The following is a 23,659-nucleotide window of genomic DNA, read 5'->3' as shown; positions in this document are numbered from 1 at the left end:
CAGTATCTTCGTTCGTCAGACAGAGTCAAGATTCCACGGACGGAGGCGCGAATCGCCAAGCTATTCTCAACATCATCTTCCAAGCCCCTTTCACGCGTGAAGAGTCACAATTTGTGGAGTGTGCAGCTACTCACCCATTCAGTCCAGTTCGTGCGTTCACACACCTCATCCCATCGGATCGCCGTGAAATCTTCCCCCGCAATTGCGACGCAATTCATTCGCGGAGAGTGTGATTTTCCTCTCGGCTGACACGCGTCTTTTGCCCGACTTTCCGGACGCTTTTCCGCGGTGTGCTGGTGCCTGGGTGGGCTTCCTCGGGACGCTGGTGACGGTGTTTTGTGCTGTATTACGTAAATTCCCGTGAGAATCCAGTGTTGAGCGGTGTAAAAATGGATAATGGAAGCGACGATCGCGTCTATGCTGCAGAGAAAATTATAACAAAAAGAACCAACAAAAAGGTGAGTTTCTCCCCATTGGGAGCACCGGGAGGCACACCAAATGTGTGCAGTGACACCCCATGGGGGTGCTGGTTATTAGCATTTGCCGGGATGTGTGGCAGTGGCTGTGTTTTTTGCCCAAAATAGTGGCCCTGACACGGGAGGAAAACGCAGCCATTGTTGAAAGTAGGGGATAAGTTTTTACCTCATTTCCACCATCATCCCGCCCACCTACACTCTGTGACCTTGCATTTCCCCATCCTGTGGCATCCTTGGAATCCCGTGCATCGCACATTGGCGCATTCCCGGTGCGTTTCACGCTGGATTTTTCCATTTTTCCACCGAGGCCCGAAGGTGCAGTGACATCCATGTCAGGCTTGGGGCGTCCTCTCGCGGAACATCCGCGAACACGGGTGTCCGGAAGCATCGCGCGGTGGGATGAGGTTCTGATGGCCATTCTCTCTCTCTCTCTCTCTCCGCACAGGGCAAAGTGGAGTATCGTGTGAAGTGGAAAGGATGGAGTCAACGACACAATACGTGGGAGCCGGAGGAGAATATCCTCGACACGCGTCTCATTGACATCTACGAGGAGTCGCTGCAGAAGGGGTCATCGACGCCCGGGAAGCGTGGGAAGAAGAAGGAGAGGGCGGTGGAGCGCGGCCTGGAGTCTGAGGATGAGGAGACAGATGCACAGACAGTGGTGGACGAGCCCGTGAAGGAGAAGCACAAAGACAAATCATACAGAGACACAGGTTTGTTGGGGGGGAATTCAGAGACTCTCCTGGCGTGCGAAGGACTAACGATGGGTTTTTTTTGGGTATTTTGCAGTGTCCAGCAGTACGGGCAAGGCCATCCTGGCGGACCTGGTGGACACAAACTCCAGCAGTAGCGAGGATCAGCCGCTGAGGGAGCACTTGGCGGGTACAAAGCGCAAAGCGGAGGTGTTATCGAAGGAGTCCGGGAAGATCGGTGTCACCATTAAGACCTCCTCGGAGGGTCCACCAGCCAAAGTAGCCCACGTCACCACGGAGGCGCCCGCCCTCAAGCCCCTGACAGTCTCTGTGCCCAGTCGGACGGAGCCCAGCGCTCCTCTATCGCCCGAGACTCCGGCCTCGCGGCCGGAATCTGACACACCAGCCGCAGACGTGAAGCCCGACGCGCCGGAAGCGCCGGCCGAGGAGCCCAAGAAGAGCGACGAGGGCAAGAAGCAGCAGCAGCAGCAGCCGAAGGCGAACAATAACAACACCATCAAGAAAGTACATGAAATCCCACTGTCACCGAAAACCGCCTCACCGAAGCTCTGGCTGCCCAAATCGCGGGTCACGGACCAGGTCTTCATCACGGACGTCACGGTGAACCTCGAGACTGTGACCATTCGCGAGTGCAAGACGGAGCGGGGATTCTTCCGGGAGAGAGATCTCAAGAGTGATGTGACAAATTAAGGCGCGTCAGGATTACGCGCACTTGATTTGGAGCCTCAAGTTGATTTTCCCCCTTTTTTGCTTAATTCTACACTTTGCGAAGAAAGATCGCAACTCTCTTTTATCTTTTAATTTAAAAGGTATATATATTTTTCCTTTGTCTCTTGTGCGATGATGGATGAGAAAATTAATATGATTTTCTTCTGATTGTTACATTATATTGTTGTTAGATGAGGCTAAAAAAAAACACACACTAATAAGTGCGAGAAGGAGAGAAAGAGGAAAAGCGCATCCACACACTTTTCTGTGGTTCTTTTGAGTGGCAGAGAAAACAAATTTGAGACAGAGAAGAGAGAGAGAAAGAGAAAACGGAAGCAAGAAAGATGATAAATGCCTCAATTCTAGTGATATGAATTTTAAAACTATTTTTGTGTACATGTAAATAAATTCAATGAGATGTGTGAGACCACGGAGGATCAAGTGAGGAAGCGATAAGCGGAGCAGGAAGTGGAATAAGTGAGAGAAAGAGCGACTGAAAAGCCCAGATTTTAGCTTTTTTGATGATTTTTTGCGGTGGAGACAAGATGAGGATCTTTATGTTTATATTTTCTTGTGTTTTGACGAAGAAGTAGAAAAAGGACACCTGAAAACAAGCGAAGAAGAGGCCCGGAAGGATGTGTGAGATTTGGACAGTCCTTGCAATCAGAGGAAAGAAAATCTCACAATGGCGCGCGTGGACACAAATTAAGCGAGAGGATCGAAAAACAAGGCAGAAAAATACACACAAGAGGAAGAGAGAATTAAAGTATTTAAGAGTTTATCAAACTAAAAACATATATATTGAAATAAAAAAAATATATATTTATAGTTATCACTAATAGAAATTATTAGATGTTAAACATTTTAGCATGGACAAAAATCTTATTTATTATGATGGTATTTACTTGTGTAACTCTTGTCTCACGGCCTGAAGACGGGAAGAGGCATGTTATTGCAAATACTGTGTGTCCCCCCTTTCGCGCCCTCGCCTCCCAAATCACTTTTATTGTATAGCCATAACCCGGTGAACACCCTTATTTACATCCCTTCCCCCCTATTGTAGCTCTCGATTAAGGTAAAAATCTAGAAATTTAGCAAGAAAACATTAGAAAATACGAAAAGTCATGGCAAAAATATCTCCAATAGATTATATCAAGAAAAAAAAAGAAAAATTTTTATACACACACATTTCGTCACAAATTAACCCAGTGAGAGAAAAAAGCGTAGAAAACTCCTCGAAAAAGCCCTCTAAAAAAAATGGTATAAAAGTCTTAATATTCTTCAAAGATAATTGCAGTCCTTCCTGTAATAATGGAAAAAAAACACACACCAACAAAAAACCAACTCTCTTAAAACCCTATGTAATGTTTGTAATCTATAAAATGAACATACTACTATATATTTCATATGTAAAATGATGAGAAAGGAAGAAAAAACTAGGACTTAAACTATGAGAAAAGATTAGGGACATATTACAAAGATATTCTAAAATACCCTTTCCTTGGTTTTATTCTCAATTTCTAAGAAGCATGAAGAGAGAGAGAGAGAGAGAGAGAAAAAGCGTCTATCAAGTATTTGATGAATGGAAATAATCAAGTAACAAAAAACTAATACTTTTTAAATCCCATGATTAGAGCAAAGCAAATAGAAAAGAAAATATCTTAAAACTCTTTAAAGGAAAAAAAAACACCCAGTAGGCTTGCTTCATATAAATTCTCTTGCATTTTATCCTTTATTTATTTGAAGAAGAACAACAACAAAAAAAGGAATATGAAGGAAAATTAAAGGAATACCTTAATGTATTATTAAACTTAATATATTCTATTTTATTGAATAATAATAATATTTGAGAGAAGAATGCACATTTAAGTATTATATAATGTTTTATTATTATTTTTTGTGTAATTTTAGGAAGAAAACTGCACCAAATTTGAATCAAAAATTCTATTACTTTTGTTTATTAAATTAACAAACCTTGATTTTTTTTGTATAATCAACTTATATTAATTATTTTAAACTCACCTTAACACAGGGTAAAGAAGGAAATTCTTTTAAACAAAAATTCTTTTGAAATAATAAATTATTTGTGTGTGCGTGCTTCGTGTGTGTGCATAAGTTTTTTTTTATAAGGGATAATGAAGAGAAAGAGAGAGAGAGAAAGAGAGGGAAAAAATCAAGAAAGCTATCCTTTTTCCTACAATTGTATCTCAATTATTTCATTTATCTAATTTTTATAATTTTATTTTATTTACTATTGATTTAAAAAAGAAATGATTTAATCAAGTAATATTTTAAACGTTTATCTTATTTATTAATTTTGTCATATTATACACACAAAAAAACAAACTCAAAGTCAATGAAAGAAAAAAAAAACAACTAATTTATTGGTATACCAAAAAGCATGATAAAATGTAAAATTTTGGTTGAAATTCTTTGTAATGTTAGTGAAGGAGAAGAAGAAGAAAAACAAATTGGAAATGCTGTAAAAAAAAATGTGAAATTTCTCACAAGTTTTGCTTTTATTCTCAATATTATTGAAAACTTTATATTTTCTCCTCCCGAGCGCAAAAAACTCTCTCCAGAGAGAGAGAGAGATTCTTGAGCAAAGAGATCATAACGACAAAAGAAAGGAAGAAAGAAATAGAAAAGGGAAGACAGTGAAAGAGAAATAAGAAAATGATCTTGAGAAAATGCAATACTGTTTTGCAAACAAAAGCATAAACTAATCGCTTAATAATTCTGTAAATATTTGTATCAATCATAGAGGAGGTACAAAAAACCAATAAAATACTTAAAACATAATTTGCCTCTTTTTGCCATCACTCTTGCTCTGCTATTTAGACGAAATTGATTCGCCACGGCCGTAATAGATCATTTCCAGGGGTGAAACATTGAGGAATTGAGCGCCAAGAATTGAAGAATTCACCCAAAAACTACTCCTAATAATCATCAAAAAGATCAACCCAAGTGAAAGTTTTGATTTTCTGTTGATTATTTTACTCTCAGAAACTAATTTATATCCAAGTTCAAATTTTGACGTATTTTTCTAGGTTATGTGACTGATTTTAGGCTGAAAAACACCTTAAAATAGAGATTCTTGCGCCTACACTGAAAGTATTTTCACTCTATTGGTAGAATTGCGTATTTTTACCACATGAAAATTGTGATTTTAGGAAAAATACTAAAATATTGGTGAAAAACGTGAATTTTAAGGTTTATCAGTCAGATTTAAGTCGGTTTTCGGTTATATTCCGGTTATTAGTTGATTAAAGTCTTGTTTTAATCAATCCGCGCAGTCAGAAGTCCTGAGAATTGATATTCCGATTGTGATGGAAACTAAATTCTCATCGGTCCAGAACTATTCTCAATGACGCACCCTTTACAAGCCCAAAGGTTGAGAGAAACGCGCTGAAGTCTTTCACCTCCGCGAAATTCAAGGTTGTCCAGGTCATCGCCACTGGGAATCTTCGGAATCTTCTCACAAAACTCACTCACAAATCAGTAGAACAATTTTTATTAGACAAAAAGAGACACAAAATCATCTACAAATTACCTTTTTGCGACGCTCACACTCGAGAAGCTTCACGAATCTCGGCTTTAGGCCTTGCATTTCCTCCTGTTCTTCTGCAGCCGTTCAATCTCCTCGCGCACGGACACTCTCTTGCTCATCTCGGCGTCCACGTGTCTGGTCACGGCGTCGCTGAACTGCGTGAAGGCGATATTCCAGCGCGCCACGACGCCCTGGGACGACGACTGCTCGGGTGACGAGGGATTGCCATTCGGGTCCTCTTCCAGCACTTCCGGCATCGTCACTTGCGTGAGACTATTGATGCTCGTGCCGGACGTCTTGGCGGACTGGCTGGCGCGCTGCTGGTGCCCCAGACAGATCAGCTGCTCGTACGAGTGCCTGAGGTAGTCATTGGTGTGGCCCAGGATCTCCAGCAGGGACGTCCAGAGTATCATGAAGTTCGCCTGCAGCATGTTTGGCACAATTCTCCCCTCCAGCGACACATCCCACGACTGGTCCACGAAGTGGCGCAAGCTACTGAGGCTCCGCGTCTCACCAAACGACGAGGGCATCGAGATCCTGGCGGCTCCGCCCTCCTGCGACAGGTGGGAGAAGTCGTCGCAGTTGCTCTCTCTGTCCCGCAAGCCCAGATCGCTGATGTCCGACACCGTGTCAATGGACTTGCAGCCGCCCGTGGGCAAGTCCACATAGAACACAGACGTGCGAGCTCCTCCGCTCCCTGAATTCACGCTGAGATTTGGCGTGGCGCTGCCCGACTTGTCCGGCAACACCAGCAAATCCATCGGCGGGGTGTGAATGTCGAACGCTGTGTCTGTGAGCGTGGGGAATGTGTCCTCTGTCGCCGTCTCGCTGAAGAAATACTCCGCCTCGGCCGCCACCTCGGCCATGTCATCCTTTGTCCGTCCACTGAAGATCGTCTGGCGCCCCATCTCAATCTCCGCCTTGGGCAGCAGCGGCGGCAGGTGCAGAATGTACAACAGTCTCAGCTTGTCCTTCGTCTGGCCGCAGCACACCACGCCCAGGCCCAGGATCACCTGCTCAAAGTCCAGATAGCCCAGAGACTTCTTGTCCAGCAACTGGAAGAGCTTCTCCGCCAAGTCCACGGCCTGACAGCGCTTCCACAGTGTCAACTCCGCGAAGAGCGTCTTGAAGATCTCAAAGTCCACGTTGTACATCTCCAATCGGGGCTCCCGCACGTCCATGCCCTTGCGCGCGAACGGATCCTTCAGCGCCTCCTCGTCGAAGAGCGTCTCAACCGGCGTCACAGGCTCGCCCTGGAATGCTGGCGCCTTCATGGCACTCTTCCGGCTGCTCCTCAGCTTCTCCTCGCGAATCAGCGACAACAGAAGCCTCAATTCGTCCGGCGTGAAGTAGCTGCAAAGTTAAGAATCACTTATCAACTTGAACATCTTGAAGACAGAGTTTAATTAAACACTGAGAAAGTTGTATTAAAATGTTAATCTTCCTTTATTAATGATGATGCATGAAGTTACTGGGGAAAAAGAATACAGAGAAGTATTAGGCTAAAACGTGTTCGCAAAGCTAGTAATACGTGGACGTTGTGCAGGAGTTAAACATCGCCCTGAGATCGGATGTCATCAATCTTGAGGATCATCTTCACGAGCTGCGTGGCCAGGACAATTTGCTGCTTCTTGGAGTGCAGAGACTCCACAACATTGTGCTGCTTCATGTCACAGTTGCCCGTCAGCATGCAATCCACGCCCAGAGTGTTGCTCTTCTCGCTCAGCTGGCGAGACTTCAGCTCCGTCAGCGTCTCAATGGGTGCCAGGCCGCTGAAAAAGGGAGAGGAAAAGAAGATCGTGAGAATATTGTGTCAAATTGTGGGAGCGGAGAAACTCACCTGTTCTCAGCCAGAGCCAGAGGAATGCTCTCGAGTGCCACACTGAATCCACGGAAGGCGTACTGTTCCAGCGTCGACAGCTGATCAGCCTCCTTGGCCACCGCCACGGCGCAGCTAATCTCCGCCGCTCCGCCGCCGTACACAATCCGCGAGTCCTTAATCAGCGACCTCACGACGCACAGGGCATCGTGAATGGACCTCTTCGCCTCGGCAATGATCATCTGATTTCCACCGCGAAGGAGAATGGTAACAGCCTTCGAGTTCTTGCACTCCTCAATCACCAGCATCTTCTCTTTGCTGGTGCCAAAGGCAATCTCCCTCACGAGTCCCGCCGTACCCAGCTTGTCCGTCGACAACTCCTCGAAGCGCGGCACAATCCTGCCGCCCGTGGCAATGGCGATCAGCTCGATTTCCGGCCCTCCCACCCAGCGCACGGCCGGCAACTCCTTCTGCAGCAGCAGATGGTTGGCCTCATCGTCGAAGCCCCACTGACAGATGGCCAGCGTGGCGCCGGCGGCCTTCACTTGATCCACCATCTGTGTGAACTTCTCCTGCTCATACTGGCGCAGCGCCTTGTAGTCCTCCGCCGACGTCACGTCCAGCTTGTGGGTGGTTTTGGGCTTGGGCGGCTCAAACGGACACGTCAGGATGGCCAATTTCACGTCCTTGAGCGTCTTCGGCATTTGCGGGTGACTCATTGACTTGTCAATCACCACGCCCTTCACCAGCGTCGTGTCCTCCATGCGTCCGCCCACCTTTCCCTCAATCTTGATCAGCTCGAAGTTCACATCCTTCTTCTCCAGATCCGCCACCGAAAGCACCGCATTCACCGCAATCTCTGCCATCTGCTTGTGGCACTTGTTGATGATCTTGCTGCCCAGCGTCGTCATGGCCACCTTCACCAGCGGCTCCGTGTTGTCCGTGGTCACCGGGAAGGGCTCAGCGATGCTGTCCAGATGCTTCACGGCGCACTGAGCCGCCAATTCGAAGCCATCGGCAATTCTGATGGGGTGAATTCCTCTGTCCAGCAGCGATTCCGCCTGCTCCAGCAGCGCCCCGGCCAACACCACCACTCCTGTGGTGCCGTCGCCGATCTCGTCGTCCTGCGACTGGCTCAGCTGCACCATCAGCTTCCCAATCTCGTGCTCCACTTCCATCAGCTTCAGAATCGTCGCCCCGTCGTTCGTCACCGTCACGTCGCCGTCCCCGCTCACCAGCATCTTGTCCAGCCCCTTTGGCCCCAGCGACGTCCTGATGGTGGCGGCAATCTGCCTGCCCGCCAGGATGTGGCTCTTAATAGCATCGGCACCCGTGAGGCGCTTCTGCCGCTCCTGATCGCGCAATATGATGAACGGCCGCCCGAACTCATCAAATGCAAGAGATCCTGGCATTCCCACCATCTTCACCGTTTCAATTCAGTCAAAAACACACGCGGATGACTCAAAATTCACAGGATATAAACAGATGTTTCCGCACCGACACAATTTCGCCGAGAAAAACAATGTCAGGCGCACTTCGAGAACAATCTGAGCACCCCAGCGCGCCCTCGCGGATCTTCGCGACAACATGACATAATTCCGTTTCATTTGAAACATTTACACTGCCTTGCAAAATTTCTCTTTCTCTCTTACCTTTTCCCCCTCAGCTGACGAATAATGCTATTCTCCGTATCCACCTCGAATTGATGCACAATCTTCCGACGATGCTTATTCCTCAGCTCCTCAATTTTCTGCGCTGTGATGCTCTCTTCATACGTTTGATATGCATTCTCGATGAGAATCTCAATTCTCTCTGTCTGAAATTGCAAGAAACAGGACGAAATTGGTGTTTAAACTCATTGAAAGTAGCAATTAGGACTCACCCTGTGCTTTGCAAGATTCTTCGTATAAGTGGGATATTCTGGATTGAATATCCCACCGAGATATGTCGAGAGAATCTGCATAGCTTCACCATCATCCTGGCAGGACAGCATTCCCTCCTCATTCCACTCCAATACTTTCAGGGCAATCTGTTGAACATAATCAGCATGTGAGCCACACGATTCGTGGATTGCAGCTGGGCATCTGGCTTACCATAAAGATAACACGAGCACCATCGTAGAAGAAGCAGTCAATCACGTGAAGAGCACTCTCGTACGGCATCACAGACAGGAAAATGGTGAGGAACCAGGAGAGAGAGATCATCTTGATCATCCCCAGCTGATCCAGGCGCTCAAACAGATTGGGCAGGAACTCCGAGATCAGCTCATTGAGCACACCCTGGTCAATCTGGGCGCCCACCACCTTGTCGTTGTAGTAATCCGGCAAGAGAGTCTCACAGAGTCTCGCCAGCAGCCAGAAGGCGTTCTCCTCGTCGCAAAACACGAGAAACACAGATGACACAATATTCATGGCCTGACAGTAGCCAATCTGGGGATTTCGGTATGCATAGGCCTGCAACACGCGGCGCAAGGCGTCGATTCCCTCGTCCGTGTGAAAGGCCGGATGCTCCGGCAGTGATCTGTGCAGATCGCGCTCGATCTCATCATGCGCCGGCGTGTACTTCAGCATGGACTTCTCCACGAGATCCTCATACAGCCCCGGATTCATGTCGCGATCGTGAATGGCGCCCGAGAACGTCATCCACACCTCCTCACGCAGGCGATCCGGGATGCCCTTGAGCACCAGATTGGCCACATCCCACGTCCTGAACATCGACACACCGCGTCCGTACTCGCGGAAGTGCACCTCCCAGTCGTTCAGCTTGCGCCGTTGCTTTCCCAGCATACCTTCGTCCTCCTCGCGACGCTGATTGATCAAGGCCTGAACTTTTGTCCATCCTTTATCGTAATTTGGACGATCCACGTGGATTGGACTGCAAGATAAGAGAGCAGAGTTAGTAATCGCAGAGATTCGGGCTCAGGAGAATGTCTCACATTTTCGTCTTGGCGAGAAGCTCTGAGATCTTATCCAGCAAGAAGCCTCGATCGATGATCTGCGAGAACTGGAGTGCTGAAGCGTCTGTTGTGGCAATGACAATCTGGTTGTCAAAGCGCGACAGAGAATCATCCTTCTTCTCAACGCTCTGGGAAGGAGAGAGACAAGGGAGGATTATTAGCACAGAAACAGCAGGAAATCTCTGCGCGAAAATCACCCACCCGAATATTTCTCAGGCAAATCACGACGCTGACGAGCCTCTTGACGTCACTCCTGAAGCAGAGGAAGTTCTGCGACAAGTAGATATTGCCAGACGCGTACTTCTTGTTGTACGGCGTCCACAGATTGGCCTTGATTGTCCCGTCGAGGACTTCAGTGAGCGGCAGGCGGAAGAACATGCGATACTCATCGCTGTGCTGCCTGGTCGTGAGATCGCGCAGCAGAAAGGACTTCTTCGACACATTCTTGCTCAGCTTCCGCGACAGCACGGGATCGTGATCGAAGATGGGACTCTCTGGGTCCTGAATCATCTTCTGCATGGCCATTTTGCTGAGTTGCTCCACGAGATTGTACGTCTCACTGGGCGAGAAGAGCAGCCCGAATGTGTACTCTTTGTTGTCCTGCGTGCGAATGTTGATTGAATTTGTGGCTCGCGTAATGTCAGTGATCTCTGTGTAGGTCAACACCAGCTTAGTCTCTTTGCCGAAGATGTACGAGTAGAAGCACAGATGATTCAGCGACAGATAAATGTGACCTTGTCGAGGAAGGCGATTCTTCGTGTAGCTGGAAAAGGAGAGAAAAAGAATTGAGTCAAGAGCACACTTCATGGCCAGACTTTGATCGTCGCGTACTTGCAAGAATAGTAGTTCACGAGTCGCTCCTCCTCTGGCATGTTGAATCTCTCCCTGAACTTCGACGCCACGACCTGGAAACTGTTCGGATCGCTGACTTCCTCGTCCACTGGTGTGGAATTGTGCGCCACAAGAGACTGAATCTTGCACAGCGTGAAGTTCGTAATCTCCTCCTCAGTCTCCATCTCATTGAGCACCCGAAACATGTTGTTGGACAACCATTCCCAGTCCCGCTTGATGTCATCCTCAGTCAGAGCGCTGGCAATCTCTGCGCGAAACAACTACAATGACAACACTACTCTTATCAGCGGGGAGGCTCTTTGTGTGGCCCAGATTGCGCCCACAAAGGAATCGATAGAGGGTGCTTCCGCCTGCCCACTCACCATAGTACACCTCTGAGGACGGCGTCTGGTGCAGAATCCGGAAGGGAGCTGGTCTGGTGTCGAACACACTGTCCAGCGTTCCCACCAGCAGCGACGACAGACCCCGCGATTGCCCATGACCGCGCCTCCGCTGCATCACAAAATACTTGGATGCGAGCTGTGTCGGCTCATTGACCCTAAAACGAGTGGTTTATCGTGCATTTTGCAATACTTTCCTCGCAAAATTGGGTGTTTTTTTCTTGTGTGTTCAGTGACATCAAAACACAAAACATGGGAGATTTTCGAGGAGGACTTTTTTCAGGAAATACCACCTGTCGTGCACGACTTACCAGAGAGCCAGCGGCAGGAGGGATTCCTTCGGCCGAATCCACATCTTTAATTGCACTACAACATTAATTTCCACTCGATTTTCTGCAGGAAAGATTACACAAAGCGAAGAGATGCAAAAACAGTGAAAGTGACGTACAACTGACTTTCCGCGAGAGGCGCTGATGGATAATATTTTTAAATTACAGCCGTTACTGCATGATTTTTAATTCAATTCCTCAGGGAAGATCAGGAAGATGTTCCTGGGACAGGAAAAGACTATGAGATGTATTCTAAAATTGTGTCTTTTATTGTGTGGCTGGTGCAGGTGCATTGCATGAGCCGTGGAAGACGCTAAACAAAGGATATTGCGCTACTGGAAGACAAATAAGAGCACACAATTCATCAGAGCATTTTACTTTGCCTCTTTCATGACAGCGCGAAATTGGTCCAGGAAGAGATTGGCATGCTTCTCCTCGAACACCAGCGCCGGTCGGAGACGAATGGCCACATCTCCGCATCCACCTGTAATCACTCCTCTCTGCTTCAGCTTGTGCAGCACATCATCGCGCAGCTTCGTGTTGCGACAATTGATGGCCAGGAAGGTTCCGCGGCCACGAAGGGAGTTCAGAAGGTGTGGGAACTCCGACTCAATTTCCGCCAGGCCACTCTTCAAGTGCGCCCCCACGCGCTGCACCTGCTGCAGAAGGCCATCGCGTCGGATTACGTTGGCCACTTGCTCCAGGAGGAGCACTTTTCCCGGATCACCCATCCACGTGTTGAAGACCCTGTACGCCTGAGGCGGTGTCATGTGCTCCCCGTGGAAGTACCCGCCCAATTGCATCTTCTTGCTGAACGTAACAATGTCCGGAGGCGAGGGCAGATCGAAATACTCGTGGCACCACATTTTTCCCGTCGGACCGCCGCCAGTCTGGACCTGAGGAGGAATTTCATGCCCAAGTGTTAACAATTCTGTGCTTCATGGCGCGATCGAGCTGAATATCTCAAGAAATTGACTATTATTCCTCACCTCGTCAATCAGGAGAGCCGCTCCATTGCTTTTGGCCAGCTTCTGGAGGTTCCTGAAGAACTCAGGCGACGCCTCATTGTCTCCACCCTCGCTCTGGATAGGCTCCACCACGATTCCCGCCACGGGATTGCCCTTCTTCGCCCACTGGCTCATCAGATCCTCCACCTGCGCCAGACACCTCTCGTCCTCCGCCTGGTTCTCCCTGACGAAGTCCGCCAAGGGGTAGCGATAGTGGGGAAAGGGAGCCACTGGCCAGTCAAACGCCGGCACGTCGATCTTGTGGATGTACTTGGAGTGCGTGGTGGACAGAACGCCCAGAGTGCGTCCGTGGAATGCACCGACGAAGGACAAAATGCTGAGCTTTGGCGATCCTGGCATCTGGTTGATCATGCACGATTCCATCTCTTGCGGCGTGAATTCCATCTCCTCGCCGCGCTGCGTCTTCCTGTACCAGATGAAGATGTTCTTGTAGGCGTTCTCGTTGGAGCAGGAGCCACACATCATCGTGGTGACTTGATTGGTGCCTGGCGGAGCGATGGACATCAGTGCTGACTGCAGCTTCTGCGGCCAGTCATCGCCAGGAAAGACTCCCAGAGCCGGTCGATTGATGAGGCCTGCAATTGGACAAATTGAAGGGCAATTTAATCATCATCGCAGTGCATAAGAAGTGACCCAGATAATTGGCACACTCACTCTTGAGATTGTGCTCATTCGTGAAGACACTGAGCAGGTCCGGGTGATTGTATCCCAGTGGCACCGATGAGATCTGCGTGAAGACGTCCAGCAGGATGTTATCGTCGGCGTCCACCACGTAGTTCCTGTAGGATTTGTCATAGTTCGCGAACAGCTGAACCGAACCCGCGTTCTGAAAGATAAACCCGCATCACAGATCATCATGGCTTTATCTTATCACGCGGAATGATGAATTTTATTATTAGCCCAACTCCCACGGTGATATTCAAGAGTATCTCGTGGTGAATTTTGCACCAAAAAATCATTTGGGAGAGCCGAGAAGTGGATATTTTGGGGGCAGAGTCTCAATTACGCACAACTTTCAGGCCTCTCCGGTTAAATGGCTCCAATTTAAATCAATTGCCACGATTGTCGTCTGCAAAGGGAGAACATCGTGTCGCCGCATAAAAGGTCAGCATTGGAAATTCGTCGCAGAGTGGCAAATATTTGGCTCCAAGAGTCTCACGAAAAATGCGCAAAAAAATAAATACAAGATCTCACTAGGGTGGCTCACTTTAGAGAAATGTTACGCGTTTTCAAGTTCAAGGTTTTTTCGGTTTTTTCGCAGTTATCGCACTTATTCTGATATCAATTTCGGCAAATTTCCTGGATTAATTTACAATTGAAAGAGTTTCCTTACTTCCGATACAAACTAGGTCAGTTGCACACGCGTTAGCTCACGTGCTTTCTTTCACGTTTGATGTGAGCAAAACAAACTTGGCAACAATTTGCTAACTCGAATTTTACTTTAAGCACGAATTGACGTATACTTGAATTTTAATACCCTTAAACAGCACAAAAAGCTCCTTTATTTGCGCAAAGATGCTCAATTTATTTTCGCTAGAACTATCGAATCTGTATTTTTCGCTGTTAAACTGAGCAAATTCCGCTGTTTTCCACAAAATAATTTAGCGAAAAGAAGCATTTGGAATGAATCCTTAAAGTGCACAAATGATTCTTTACTTTCAATGAAAATTTAGCCTTGAATCTTACGTCACGAGCCCTGAATCTCTATCATTTTGATCAAATTGCAGTGTAAACGAAAACTTTTTCACAGAATGTCACTCAAAATGTGTGTTCAAAAGTGCCACGCTTTCCTCTATTCTATTAGCGATTGGGCCGAATATGCAAATGCCCGCAAATTGAAAGCGATTTCTGCAATGCACGAGAAATTAGAGCTCGCGGAAGAGGCAATAAAGAGTGCATAGAAATTCGCCAAGGACGCTGTGGGAATTCGGTGCACCCTAGCAATAATGATAAGGAATTTCTTACCTGAAGCGTGTTGAGTTGCTTGAGCAATTCTGTGGATCTCGGGCCGGGGATTTGTGTTCTCACGCTGGGCCCGGTCGGCTCCTTGGACGTGGAGAATGTCCTCACTGCAAACAACTGAGATTTACAACTGACCTCGAAAGCAAAACCACTGCATTCAGGACTCACAATCCTTGAGGCAGTTCCTCACCACCGGATGGGGAATGCGTCTTATCGATTTGTACATTGTGGCGCAGAAAAGCCTCACTCTCGCGTCTTCCTTGTCACACGGGGATCGTCGGATGCCAAGCCAGAGCTGAAAGTGCCTCTCTGTCTCTGGCCAATCGATGGGAAGCCACGAGCGCGCGTCTGTCCGCGGTGGAACTCGGAGAGAGACTGACTTGGCCGTCGAGAGTGGCGTTTGCGCAATGCCCGCATGTGGAAATCTTTATTTTTATTGTAATATGCCTCAAGTCGGGAATGTTTTGGGGAATACATTTGTGGGGGGCGAATTAAGCGGCGTGGCTGTTGGATCCGCCGTCGATCTGCTTGGACATGGTGTCGGGATTGGCGAAGGGGTCCAATTCGGAGAACAGATCGAACCAGGCACTCTTCCCGGGCTTCGTGTCGCGCTTGGCTGCGGAAGGCATCGCGGCGTCCTGTTGTGGGCCTGTTGAGGGCTTCGCGGGGGCGCGATTGAAGAGCTCAAGGATCGCTGAGGTCTTCGTGGGGCCCGCGGCATCGTCCGTGGCCTCTGGCGTTGGTGCATCGACGAGATTGAGCGTAGTGAGATTGTCTAAGAGTTGAGACGGCATGAAAGAAGGCGCTGTGCTGGACATAAAGTCACCAAAGTCCATCGAGAGACCCAGAAGATCGTCCGTTTTCTCCGGATCGCCACCGAGTCCGTCGATCAGGAGTTGGGAATTCTCTCCCAGAGGAGCCGCAGGAGTCTCCGTTTCGGCAATTATCTTCTCATCCTTGTAGTCCTCCTGGAAGAAGAGCATCCGATCCTTATCGGGAAGTTTCTCCTCTTCGTCAAGAGCCTCCTTGGGCTGCTCCTTGGCCTCCTGGGTGAGTTCTTTCAGTATGCTAAAAGTGTAGTGCGGCTCGCTGTCCAGAATCTTCGAGGCAGCTCTGAAAGTCTCCGTCGTCTTTGTGGCGAATTGAATCAGGCTGGATTGATAAGCGACAAGGGCGTGCGAGAACATATTGCATCTCGCCGCGGCCAGCAAATCGATCTTCTGCAGACAATCCAGCGTCAGCCTGTCGAACTTCTGCTTTGAGATCCTCACGTGACTCTGCGCCCGCCTGAACTTCTCCAGGCCCTTCCCACTGTCCGGATCCAACTGGGCGCTGGCAGATTTCATCCAACTCAGCGCCGCCCGGTATTCCGTCCTCTCCTTCTCCATCACCGCTATTGTCACGTGTGTATCGGCAATCGCGCGCTCCCGGAACGTCTCCACTTCGTGGTGGAGTCGCACAAGTGGCGACCGGATGGCCATTCTCTGCTGCCCGCAGTACGAGATGGACTTTCCCGCGCTGATCATCACCTTGCTGGACGTAACACTCAGTTTGCCATTCTCCTTCAGGAACTTCCCCAGGGCGTTCTCCTCCTGCGCCAGAATGCACATCCGCTCCTGATAGAGATCAATCACTCTGTACAGATGGGTGCAACTGTCGGCAATGCTCTTGAACAGGTCGATCTTTGTGTCCAACTCCTGGTCACTCGACACCACGCACTCGTCCTCCTTGCCGCCCAATTTCCGCTGTACTGTCTTCTTCGTCACCCAGTACTGGTGCTGCATCTCAGATTTCAGCATCCTGCCAGAGATTGGGGAGCTATTTTCGTGGAAATTCTGCAAAAATTCTTATCACTTCTCTTTGACAATTTTCACCATCACGCATTTGCGCAAACTCCAGCCAACTCCAGCAGGGCGGACTCACTGGAAACCCACTGAAGGGTTAAGAATCCAGAAAGAAAGACTGTCTTAAAATTCTTGGGAAGGTGCGTGAGAATTTCAGTGGTTTAGAATATTCAGAGATTAGAGATTTAAAAGATCTCCACCATATCGAGATAGCGGGAAATCTCGGCAAAAAACGCGCCAAAGTGAGCGTATAACAGTGGCGCCACGATCGCCTGCGTGGCACGTCGTGCCTCTGGCGTAAAAAATCGCAAGTTCTCATGAGATTTTCTGCTTTTTATTGTTCCGCGGAGAGAGAAAAATTACGAAAAAATGTCTGGAAAGGGTGCAAATAAGATTGTGGCTGAGTCCCAGGAGACATACGAGAACTCGTGCGTTGTGTGCTTCGTGGAGGTGACAATCTTCTCCGTGGGGAGCTGCGACCACGCTGTCTGCTACGTGTGCTCCACTCGGATGCGAGTGCTGTGCGGGCAGAACGAGTGCCCAATCTGTCGCCAAGAGCTTTCGCAGGTATTTCGAGAGACGCTGTTTCGGGCGCTCTGCGTGTCTGTAGCTGCTGCTTTCCACTCCACAGGTGATCTTCTCGCGCGAGAAGCAATCCTTCAGGCAGCTCGAGGTCAGCACCAGGAGTGGTTTGTATGACAAGCAGTACCGGATAGTATTTGGCGATTTGGGCATTCAGAATGCCTTCTACAAGCTCCTGGAGCACGCATGTCCGCGCTGCAAGTGTCCGCCGTTCGTGGATTTCACAATGCTGCGAAAGCACGTTCAGCGCGATCATGAGCTGTTCTACTGCGAACTCTGCACGGACAACCTCACGATCTTCACCTTCGAGAGGCGTTGCTACACTCGGGAAGAGTTGGCGATGCACAAGAGGAAAGGCGACGCTGATAACACATCCCATCGTGGCCACCCGCTCTGTGAGTACTGCGATATCCGCTATCTAGACCGCGATGAGCTGTTTCGTCACCTTCGACGCGAGCACTTCTACTGTCACTTCTGCGATGCCGACGGCTGTAATCAATTCTACAGCGACTATCCATCCCTCAGGCAGCACTTCCGCTCCGACCACTATCTGTGCGAGGAGGGCAACTGCCTGGAGGAGCAGTTCACGGCGGTCTTTCGCACGGACATCGACTTGCGCGCCCACAAGGCGTCCATGCACAGCCGAACGATGGGCAAACTGGCCACGAAGCAGACAAGAACGCTGGAAGTTGAGTTCTCTCTGGTGCCACGCAATCGACAGCCCAACGGAGCGCCTGCTTATCAGGAAGCCGAGACAACGTCGCACTATCGACCACTTATGGGATCAACAATTCAGCAACAGCCACAAAAGACAATCAATGCCAATGACGAACAAGAGTTTCCGGCTCTGGGCGGAGCCGGCAATAGCGCCCCCGTGCCTATGATTCGACCTAGTGTCTCCATCAAGGCGAAATCCTACAAGACGAACTCTCTGGCCAAGACGAAGGAGAATTTCCCGGCTCTGGGCGGTGGCAATTCGGCGATGCCCTCAACATCATCCCTCGAGGGTCCGTCCACGGGTCACTACAGCAAGATGGTGCAGAAACCACAAGCGCCACCGCAAGCTGCGCCTCCTGCGCCGCCCAAAGGCACCATCATTCACATATCCAACCGGCCAGCGAAGCATCCGGACGTGACGAAAGACTTTCCAGCGCTGCCCAGTGCCAAAGCCCTGACTGGGAACCCAAAGAGTGTGTCTGCGAAGCATCGAGGACTAGTCGAGGACAACGCTATGATCATGCCAAATGCTTCTCTAGCGTCCAAACTGATGATGGTGACCAATGGGGCGCCGCCGCCGCCGCCGGCGCCCAGAAAAGCACCTGAAGTGGAGGCCAAAGTGCCCAAATTGAACTCTGAGGACAATTTTCCCACACTGGGCGGCTCAAGTGCCTTATCCACTCCGCCCACGTGGGTGGCAGCGTCAGCGACGAAGAACAAAACGGTGGAGAGTCGCAAGGCCAAAGTGGCTCCGGCGCCGGATTTGACGAAGGGCAGCGAGAGTGGCAAGAAGAAGGCCAAGAATGCGGGCAAGAATGGGAAGAATAACAATAACAATCAGCATAGCAATAATAATAATAACATTGTGAGTGAAATAGGAGCCCTAAAGATAGGAAAAGCCGGCGATCTGTTGTCTTTAGCGCCGCCACCGGGCTTCGATAGTTTGCCCGGCGGTGGTAAAGGGAAAACCAAAAGTCAACCACCGCCGGGATTCAATTCAGTCACACTGAATTCCGTCGCCCGGAAGCCAAACAACAATCTAACATTCACCAATTCCACCGGAGAGAGTTACTCAATCATCCCAACGCGGAAGTATATTCATCCGTTGGACAGCAAAAAGAGAAATGAGGTGAGAAAGAGATGCACTCAATCGTGTTGAATTTGTCCATCACTTAAAGATGTTTGTTTCAGGTGCTCCTGCGTCACTTCCAGGACGCCCTCAAGAGCAGTGCGGCTGTGAAGGAGTTCCATGCAATCTCGCAGATGTTCATGAAGAACAAATACAACGCCTTGCCGTACTATGAGCACTGCGTCTCGGCGCTCGGTGAGAAATTCAACGAAATATTCCCAGAATTGCTGGCTCTTCTGCCGGACATTACGAAGCAACAGGTAGTCTTCAGGTCTCAATCTCTCGTGATGGTCATTCTCACCATGTTTCCCGTGTTGCAGGAGCTGTTCCTAGTTCATGTACAACAAGAGAGGATGGACAAGAAGCACAGCGAGGCGATAATTGATGTGTGCTCCATCTGCAAGCAGGTGCTGATTCGGGCTGATCTCTTTCATCATCTCCAGGCGCATAAGCACGAGAACAACTTTCCACTGCTGACGAAATAACAGTGCAATGGGGAAATTGTGCACTAGGATGAAAAAAAACTTAGGTGAAATTTATATAAATTATTCCTAGTGACAAAGAGCACGCAAATGTATTTTCAGTTCTCCACGTGAAACTTCTGCTTCTTGGGCAGCTTCGCGTGCTCCTCGGGATGCGCCTTCTTCCTGTGTGCGAAGTAATATGAGCGCGCCGTGAAGGACTTGAGACAGAATTCACAGTGATACATCGGCTGGCCGAGATGATTTGCCATGTGATCCTTGTGATCCGATTTGGTGCGCAGCTTCTTCTTGCAAATGTTGCAGTGGTAGAGAAACTGCTCCGAATGCACGAAGCGAATGTGCGCCAGAAGACCAGCTCTGGCCGTGAAGGTTTTCTGGCACTGTTCACATCTGCGAGGAAGAAAATAAGAGACATCAGAAATCAGGCAAGATCACCAGAGAGAGAGTTAAGTGGAGGCTTACTTGTGCTCGCGGAGATCCGTGTGCAATGCCATGTGACTTCGCAGGCTGATCTTGTTCTTGTACGTGTTCTCACAAATCGGACACACAACAGGCTCGGGGATTTCGTGGTGGCGCATCTTGTGGTCCTGATAGTTGCTCTTTCCCGTGAATGTCTTGGCGCAGATCTCACACACATAATCCGGCACGCGTCTGTGTGATCGTCGATGGGTTTCCAGGGCGAAGTCGTAGGCGAACTTCTTGCCACACTCCGGACACTCGTGCGATCTGTCCTCCTTCCGCACGTGACTGGCGACGTGGAGTCGCAGTTGCGCCTTCGTCACGTACTTCTTGCCACACTGAGCGCACTCCAGCGGCCGCACGGCCTTGGGCAGGTGCGTGTACAGGTGCTTCTTCAGCAGCTCCTTGCTCTTCGACTGATGCGCGCACACGGGACACGCGAACACGTTGGGATTCACGTGGAAGGTGATGTGGTTGATGAGATTCACCTTGCGATAGTAGTTCTTGTTGCAACACACCACGAACGGTTGATTGGTGTGATTCTGCTCGGCGTAGTGATCCTGAAGCATCTCGAAGGTGGGAAAAGTCGGCCGGGCGTCGCACTCTTGACACTGAAGCGTCACGAAGCGCCTTATCACCTCATCTCGCTCCTCCAGCGGCACGGACGCTGATGTGGAGCCGATGTAGTCAAAGTCGGGGAAGTGTTCGTAGATTGCGCGATCTTTGTCGTACATTCTCATCTTGTTGTCAATGATACTCTTGTACATCTCCGTGCCATCGTCCATCACTTCCTCCTCCACGGTCTCCTCGCCCTCCGCCCAGGTGATGCCCGGGAAGCTGCGCCGTTTCGCCGGTGACTTGCGTCGCTCCTGCGTGTGGCCCAGCATGTGCAGGCGCAGCTGATTGTTGGCCAGGAACTTCTTGTCACACTTCTCACACTGCAGCGGCCGCAGTTCGTACGGCAGATGCGTGAAGAGATGCTTCTTCAACAGCTCCTTGCCCTTGAATTGACGCTTGCACACGAAGCAGGAGAACGCATCGGGATACTTGTGAACCACCACATGAGCGTACAGCAGATCCCTGCGAGAGAAATCCTTCCCACAGCACTCCACGATGCAGCGCTTCTCTCTGTGCTTCAGTCTGTAGTGATCCTGCAAGTCGTCGAAGGTGGAAAATGCTTGCGCACTGTCGCAATCTCTGCACTTCAGCTTCACAAATTCCCTCAGCAGTTCATCCTTCTCTGACCAACTCATGTTGTCCAGCGGACAGACGACAGTGGCCAATTGGGGAAAGTGCTCGAGAAGAACACTGTCAACATTTGGATTTTTCTCCCACTTTCGCTTCTTTGATTGCTGTTCCTCCGTCGGCTTCTCAATCAACTCCTCCTGCACTGGCGGCGCCTCATCTGCAGACTCTTCAATCAGCTCCATAACATCCGCCTGAATGGCAGATTCCTCTGCCAAGCTGTAATCCTCTTCCCAAGGCTCCTCGACAATAATATCCTCCTCAATTGCAGTCTCCTCGTCAATCCCATATTCCTCCTTCAACACACCATCATCAAGCTCCTCCTCGCCCGGATACTCCTCTGACTCCACATAATCTGACTCCTCTATGGCAACAACAGCACTTTCCGGGACCTGCTGAAGCAACAACTGTTGATTCTCAATCACTTGCTGCCGGAATTGCCACAGAGAGTTGGACTTTGCGAAGCAGTCAAAGCACACCTCTTGCGGCAGATTCTCCTCAGGAACAATCTGCAAGTGATCCAGGATTAGACGAAAACATCCTCAAACACAGAGGAAATGCCAGAAAACTCACTGTAATTTGGAAAATCTCTAACAATATTGTTGACACATAATCCTTAAACGTTCCCGGAACATCTGTGTCGATGCACTGGATCTTGTTCTCCAGACACATCCGGCAAGTGTTTCCCCACACTCTCTTCAGCATTTTCCACGAGAATTTTCACTGGAAAGCGCAGAAAAAGCGGTGAAAACACATTGAAAACAACGCCGCGACTTTGACAGTTTGGCAAACCCAAAGAAACACTGACACGTCGTCAGAAATGTCTCATTTTTTTCCTGGGATATATTTCAATTCAAACTCATAAAGTATAACGAACAATATTAAGCACATATTCTGAAAGGGAATTAATCTAGCCAGGAAGTCAGTCCCGATGCTCCTTCTCACCACCGGCGGTGCTCTTGTGCTCCGGCGACCGAGCGACCTTGAATTCATCGGCATTCTCATTGAGCTTCTTGGCCAGGAAGTAAATCTCGGCCAGAGCGATGATCAGGGCGAACATGATGCCCAACAGCAGGCGGAAGCCAAAGTCCAGATTCCCCACAATCAGCTGAATGCCCAGGAAGCCAAACACGAAGCCCGCAATCACCGAGAAGATGAACTGCGCCACGGCAATCAGTTGCTTATTGATCTGCTTCATCTGATAAGCAATGCTGTCTTCGTACGGATGATTCCGATAAGTCTCCACATTGCGCGTCATCTGGCGATAATTGCGATCCTCCTGCTCCTTCCGCAGCGTCTCACAGCGCTTCTCGAGCTCCGGACTTCTGGCGATTATTTGGTTTTCCGGCAGAAGCACCGAAGAGCTCTCCAGGAGTTCATGAAGATAAACCGGATGATCTCCAGACTCTCTCTTCTCCTTCAGCTTCTCACTGAGCCACTTAATGTCTCTCACAGTCAGGATTTGCTCCTTCTTTGTCTTTTCACTCTTACTGGGCGGTTTTTCCTCCTCAATTGACGTCTTTCCTTGTGGATTCTCGAGGAAATTCTCAGCTGACACCAGCAATTTCTTCTCATTCTCCGTGTAAATCACATTTGGGTAGATTTTCGTGTCGTCATCCAAGGATGTCTTGGACACTTTCCCACAAATCCTCGCCATATTCTCCGGAAGGCTCTTCTCCTCCGCCAAGTGCTTCTGCACGTAATCGCAGAGCCTCTTGGACGCCACAATCCTCAAGCGAGGATCCACAATGCTTCCCTTCGACATCTCTCTCACTGATGAATGTGCAACTTGCGCTCAAGATCCAGATAGAAATCCCGCAATTCTTCCTCTTTCTGCTCAAAAGTGTGATCAACTCTGGAACACTTGTGTGCCATATCATCAACAAAGTGACTCCATACGTCCTTCCTGGCCACACGATTGGCCTCGAGTGTCTCCGCAAGCTTGGGATCCGCCGTGTGACTGCAAACCTCCTCGCAAGCGCCCAAAGCGACTTCCAAGGCTCTCTTCACCTCCTCCAAATGCCCTTCGCACGCCACTCTGCAGCGTGACACACCCGAATCCTTCGTCTCCGATGTGTTCTGCAGACAGTGAAAGAGATTCTCCACTTCCCTGTCGCTGCGCTTTTCCTGGAGAAGAAAAAGTACATTGAAGAACATTCCCAACATTGACACTCTTTCCGGACGGTTGACTCACTTCGAATTCCTTCACGAAATACTGAATTTCAGCGCTTGTGAAGGGCCGATGATCGAAGATGCGTGAATAAACTTCCCCAATATCTGAAATTGATAGGAAAATGATGCAATTTAGGGGCTTTTAGGAGGAAAATACGACTTTTCTCACCTTTGACGATATCTCGAGCTGTCATTGCTCACGTGATGTCACGAAATCCCTTCGCCCTGTTGCAAATCTTTCCCATGGGATTTCGTT

General features: G+C 49.2%; 9 protein-coding genes across 10 annotated transcripts; 2 read left to right on the top strand and 7 right to left on the bottom strand.

The window, feature by feature from the left end:
• On the top strand, nucleotides 1–4,699 carry LOC132259019 (polycomb group protein Pc). Its single transcript, XM_059756551.1, has 3 exons — nucleotides 1–458; nucleotides 922–1,189; nucleotides 1,266–4,699. Exons 1-3 carry the CDS (start codon nucleotides 390–392, stop codon nucleotides 1,877–1,879), a joined length of 951 nt encoding a protein of 316 aa, XP_059612534.1. The 5' UTR covers nucleotides 1–389; the 3' UTR covers nucleotides 1,880–4,699.
• A 567-nt stretch (nucleotides 4,700–5,266) lies between these two features.
• Nucleotides 5,267–11,955, bottom strand: LOC132259702 (TBC1 domain family member 9). Its single transcript, XM_059757434.1, has 9 exons — nucleotides 11,766–11,955; nucleotides 11,437–11,612; nucleotides 11,054–11,321; nucleotides 10,424–10,985; nucleotides 10,202–10,350; nucleotides 9,360–10,140; nucleotides 9,149–9,295; nucleotides 8,919–9,082; nucleotides 5,267–6,800 (listed from the first exon to the last, which is right to left on the bottom strand). The coding sequence occupies exons 1-9, from the start codon at nucleotides 11,807–11,809 to the stop codon at nucleotides 5,495–5,497; spliced, it is 3,597 nt and encodes a 1,198-aa protein (XP_059613417.1). The 5' UTR covers nucleotides 11,810–11,955; the 3' UTR covers nucleotides 5,267–5,494.
• On the bottom strand, nucleotides 6,870–8,832 carry LOC132259701 (T-complex protein 1 subunit epsilon). The gene is made up of 2 exons (XM_059757433.1): nucleotides 7,288–8,832; nucleotides 6,870–7,219 (listed from the first exon to the last, which is right to left on the bottom strand). Exons 1-2 carry the CDS (start codon nucleotides 8,685–8,687, stop codon nucleotides 6,997–6,999), a joined length of 1,623 nt encoding a protein of 540 aa, XP_059613416.1. The 5' UTR covers nucleotides 8,688–8,832; the 3' UTR covers nucleotides 6,870–6,996.
• A 76-nt stretch (nucleotides 11,956–12,031) lies between the features above and the next one.
• On the bottom strand, nucleotides 12,032–15,144 carry LOC132259357 (4-aminobutyrate aminotransferase, mitochondrial). The gene is made up of 5 exons (XM_059756954.1): nucleotides 14,942–15,144; nucleotides 14,777–14,880; nucleotides 13,466–13,637; nucleotides 12,773–13,386; nucleotides 12,032–12,679 (listed from the first exon to the last, which is right to left on the bottom strand). Exons 1-5 carry the CDS (start codon nucleotides 14,997–14,999, stop codon nucleotides 12,158–12,160), a joined length of 1,470 nt encoding a protein of 489 aa, XP_059612937.1. The 5' UTR covers nucleotides 15,000–15,144; the 3' UTR covers nucleotides 12,032–12,157.
• A 43-nt stretch (nucleotides 15,145–15,187) lies between these two features.
• On the bottom strand, nucleotides 15,188–16,669 carry LOC132261253 (islet cell autoantigen 1). Its single transcript, XM_059759970.1, has one exon. The coding sequence runs from the start codon at nucleotides 16,570–16,572 to the stop codon at nucleotides 15,265–15,267; it is 1,308 nt and encodes a 435-aa protein (XP_059615953.1). The 5' UTR covers nucleotides 16,573–16,669; the 3' UTR covers nucleotides 15,188–15,264.
• A 239-nt stretch (nucleotides 16,670–16,908) lies between these two features.
• LOC132259737 (E3 ubiquitin-protein ligase ZNF598) lies at nucleotides 16,909–19,605 on the top strand. 2 transcript variants are annotated; one of them, XM_059757488.1, is made up of 4 exons: nucleotides 16,909–17,184; nucleotides 17,249–19,045; nucleotides 19,108–19,305; nucleotides 19,366–19,605. In XM_059757488.1, exons 1-4 carry the CDS (start codon nucleotides 16,987–16,989, stop codon nucleotides 19,528–19,530), a joined length of 2,358 nt encoding a protein of 785 aa, XP_059613471.1. In that variant the 5' UTR covers nucleotides 16,909–16,986; the 3' UTR covers nucleotides 19,531–19,605. The 2 variants fall into 2 exon arrangements, with proteins under 2 accessions (XP_059613471.1, XP_059613469.1); XM_059757486.1 differs by having other exon boundaries at nucleotides 16,910–17,184; nucleotides 19,108–19,308; nucleotides 19,369–19,605.
• On the bottom strand, nucleotides 19,601–22,023 carry LOC132259738 (zinc finger protein 816-like). Its single transcript, XM_059757489.1, has 3 exons — nucleotides 21,805–22,023; nucleotides 19,990–21,740; nucleotides 19,601–19,917 (listed from the first exon to the last, which is right to left on the bottom strand). Exons 1-3 carry the CDS (start codon nucleotides 21,934–21,936, stop codon nucleotides 19,626–19,628), a joined length of 2,175 nt encoding a protein of 724 aa, XP_059613472.1. The 5' UTR covers nucleotides 21,937–22,023; the 3' UTR covers nucleotides 19,601–19,625.
• A 20-nt stretch (nucleotides 22,024–22,043) lies between these two features.
• On the bottom strand, nucleotides 22,044–22,996 carry LOC132259739 (uncharacterized). The gene has a single exon (XM_059757490.1). It carries the CDS (start codon nucleotides 22,994–22,996, stop codon nucleotides 22,154–22,156), a length of 843 nt encoding a protein of 280 aa, XP_059613473.1. The 3' UTR covers nucleotides 22,044–22,153.
• A 5-nt stretch (nucleotides 22,997–23,001) lies between these two features.
• On the bottom strand, nucleotides 23,002–23,632 carry LOC132259740 (biogenesis of lysosome-related organelles complex 1 subunit 5). The gene is made up of 3 exons (XM_059757491.1): nucleotides 23,573–23,632; nucleotides 23,426–23,508; nucleotides 23,002–23,358 (listed from the first exon to the last, which is right to left on the bottom strand). The coding sequence occupies exons 1-3, from the start codon at nucleotides 23,595–23,597 to the stop codon at nucleotides 23,002–23,004; spliced, it is 465 nt and encodes a 154-aa protein (XP_059613474.1). The 5' UTR covers nucleotides 23,598–23,632.
• Nucleotides 23,633–23,659: the final 27 nt, after the last annotated feature.

The sequence above is a fragment of the Phlebotomus argentipes genome, unplaced genomic scaffold (genome assembly GCF_947086385.1).
Source record: "Phlebotomus argentipes unplaced genomic scaffold, Phlebotomus argentipes genome assembly scaffold_18, whole genome shotgun sequence".
NCBI classification, from domain to species: Eukaryota; Metazoa; Arthropoda; class Insecta; order Diptera; family Psychodidae; genus Phlebotomus; species Phlebotomus argentipes.
The sequence above is the reverse complement of the archived record's forward strand: the minus strand, read 5'-3'. Positions and strand labels throughout refer to the sequence as shown.

Excerpts from the sequence above, each read along its gene's own strand:
- LOC132259701 (XM_059757433.1), bottom strand. The coding sequence starts at position 8,687 with ATGGTGGGAATGCCAGGATCTCTTGCATTTGATGAGTTCGGGCGGCCG. Across the intron at positions 7,220-7,287 it reads CTGGCTCTGGCTGAGAACAG|CGGCCTGGCACCCATTGAGA; the intron begins GTGAGTTTCTCC and ends TCCCTTTTTCAG.
- LOC132259738 (XM_059757489.1), bottom strand. The coding sequence starts at position 21,936 with ATGCTGAAGAGAGTGTGGGGAAACACTTGCCGGATGTGTCTGGAGAAC. Across the intron at positions 21,741-21,804 it reads TAGAGATTTTCCAAATTACA|ATTGTTCCTGAGGAGAATCT; the intron begins GTGAGTTTTCTG and ends GATCACTTGCAG. Across the intron at positions 19,918-19,989 it reads ACGGATCTCCGCGAGCACAA|ATGTGAACAGTGCCAGAAAA; the intron begins GTAAGCCTCCAC and ends TCTTCCTCGCAG.
- LOC132259357 (XM_059756954.1), bottom strand. The coding sequence starts at position 14,999 with ATGTACAAATCGATAAGACGCATTCCCCATCCGGTGGTGAGGAACTGC. Across the intron at positions 13,638-14,776 it reads AGCAACTCAACACGCTTCAG|AACGCGGGTTCGGTTCAGCT; the intron begins GTAAGAAATTCC and ends TTTATCTTTCAG. Across the intron at positions 13,387-13,465 it reads GAATGAGCACAATCTCAAGA|GCCTCATCAATCGACCGGCT; the intron begins GTGAGTGTGCCA and ends GTCCAATTGCAG.
- LOC132261253 (XM_059759970.1), bottom strand. The coding sequence starts at position 16,572 with ATGCTGAAATCTGAGATGCAGCACCAGTACTGGGTGACGAAGAAGACA.
- LOC132259739 (XM_059757490.1), bottom strand. The coding sequence starts at position 22,996 with ATGTCGAAGGGAAGCATTGTGGATCCTCGCTTGAGGATTGTGGCGTCC.
- LOC132259019 (XM_059756551.1), top strand. The coding sequence starts at position 390 with ATGGATAATGGAAGCGACGATCGCGTCTATGCTGCAGAGAAAATTATA. Across the intron at positions 459-921 it reads CAAAAAGAACCAACAAAAAG|GGCAAAGTGGAGTATCGTGT; the intron begins GTGAGTTTCTCC and ends CTCTCCGCACAG. Across the intron at positions 1,190-1,265 it reads CAAATCATACAGAGACACAG|TGTCCAGCAGTACGGGCAAG; the intron begins GTTTGTTGGGGG and ends GGTATTTTGCAG.
- LOC132259740 (XM_059757491.1), bottom strand. The coding sequence starts at position 23,597 with ATGACAGCTCGAGATATCGTCAAAG. Across the intron at positions 23,509-23,572 it reads AGCTCGAGATATCGTCAAAG|ATATTGGGGAAGTTTATTCA; the intron begins GTGAGAAAAGTC and ends TATCAATTTCAG. Across the intron at positions 23,359-23,425 it reads ATTTCGTGAAGGAATTCGAA|GAAAAGCGCAGCGACAGGGA; the intron begins GTGAGTCAACCG and ends TTTCTTCTCCAG.
- LOC132259702 (XM_059757434.1), bottom strand. The coding sequence starts at position 11,809 with ATGTGGATTCGGCCGAAGGAATCCCTCCTGCCGCTGGCTCTCTG. Across the intron at positions 11,322-11,436 it reads GTCCTCAGAGGTGTACTATG|AGATTGCCAGCGCTCTGACT; the intron begins GTGAGTGGGCAG and ends TGTTTCGCGCAG. Across the intron at positions 9,296-9,359 it reads GTGCTCGTGTTATCTTTATG|ATTGCCCTGAAAGTATTGGA; the intron begins GTAAGCCAGATG and ends TATGTTCAACAG.
- LOC132259737 (XM_059757488.1), top strand. The coding sequence starts at position 16,987 with ATGTCTGGAAAGGGTGCAAATAAGATTGTGGCTGAGTCCCAGGAGACA. Across the intron at positions 17,185-17,248 it reads GTCGCCAAGAGCTTTCGCAG|GTGATCTTCTCGCGCGAGAA; the intron begins GTATTTCGAGAG and ends TCCACTCCACAG. Across the intron at positions 19,046-19,107 it reads ACAGCAAAAAGAGAAATGAG|GTGCTCCTGCGTCACTTCCA; the intron begins GTGAGAAAGAGA and ends TGTTTGTTTCAG.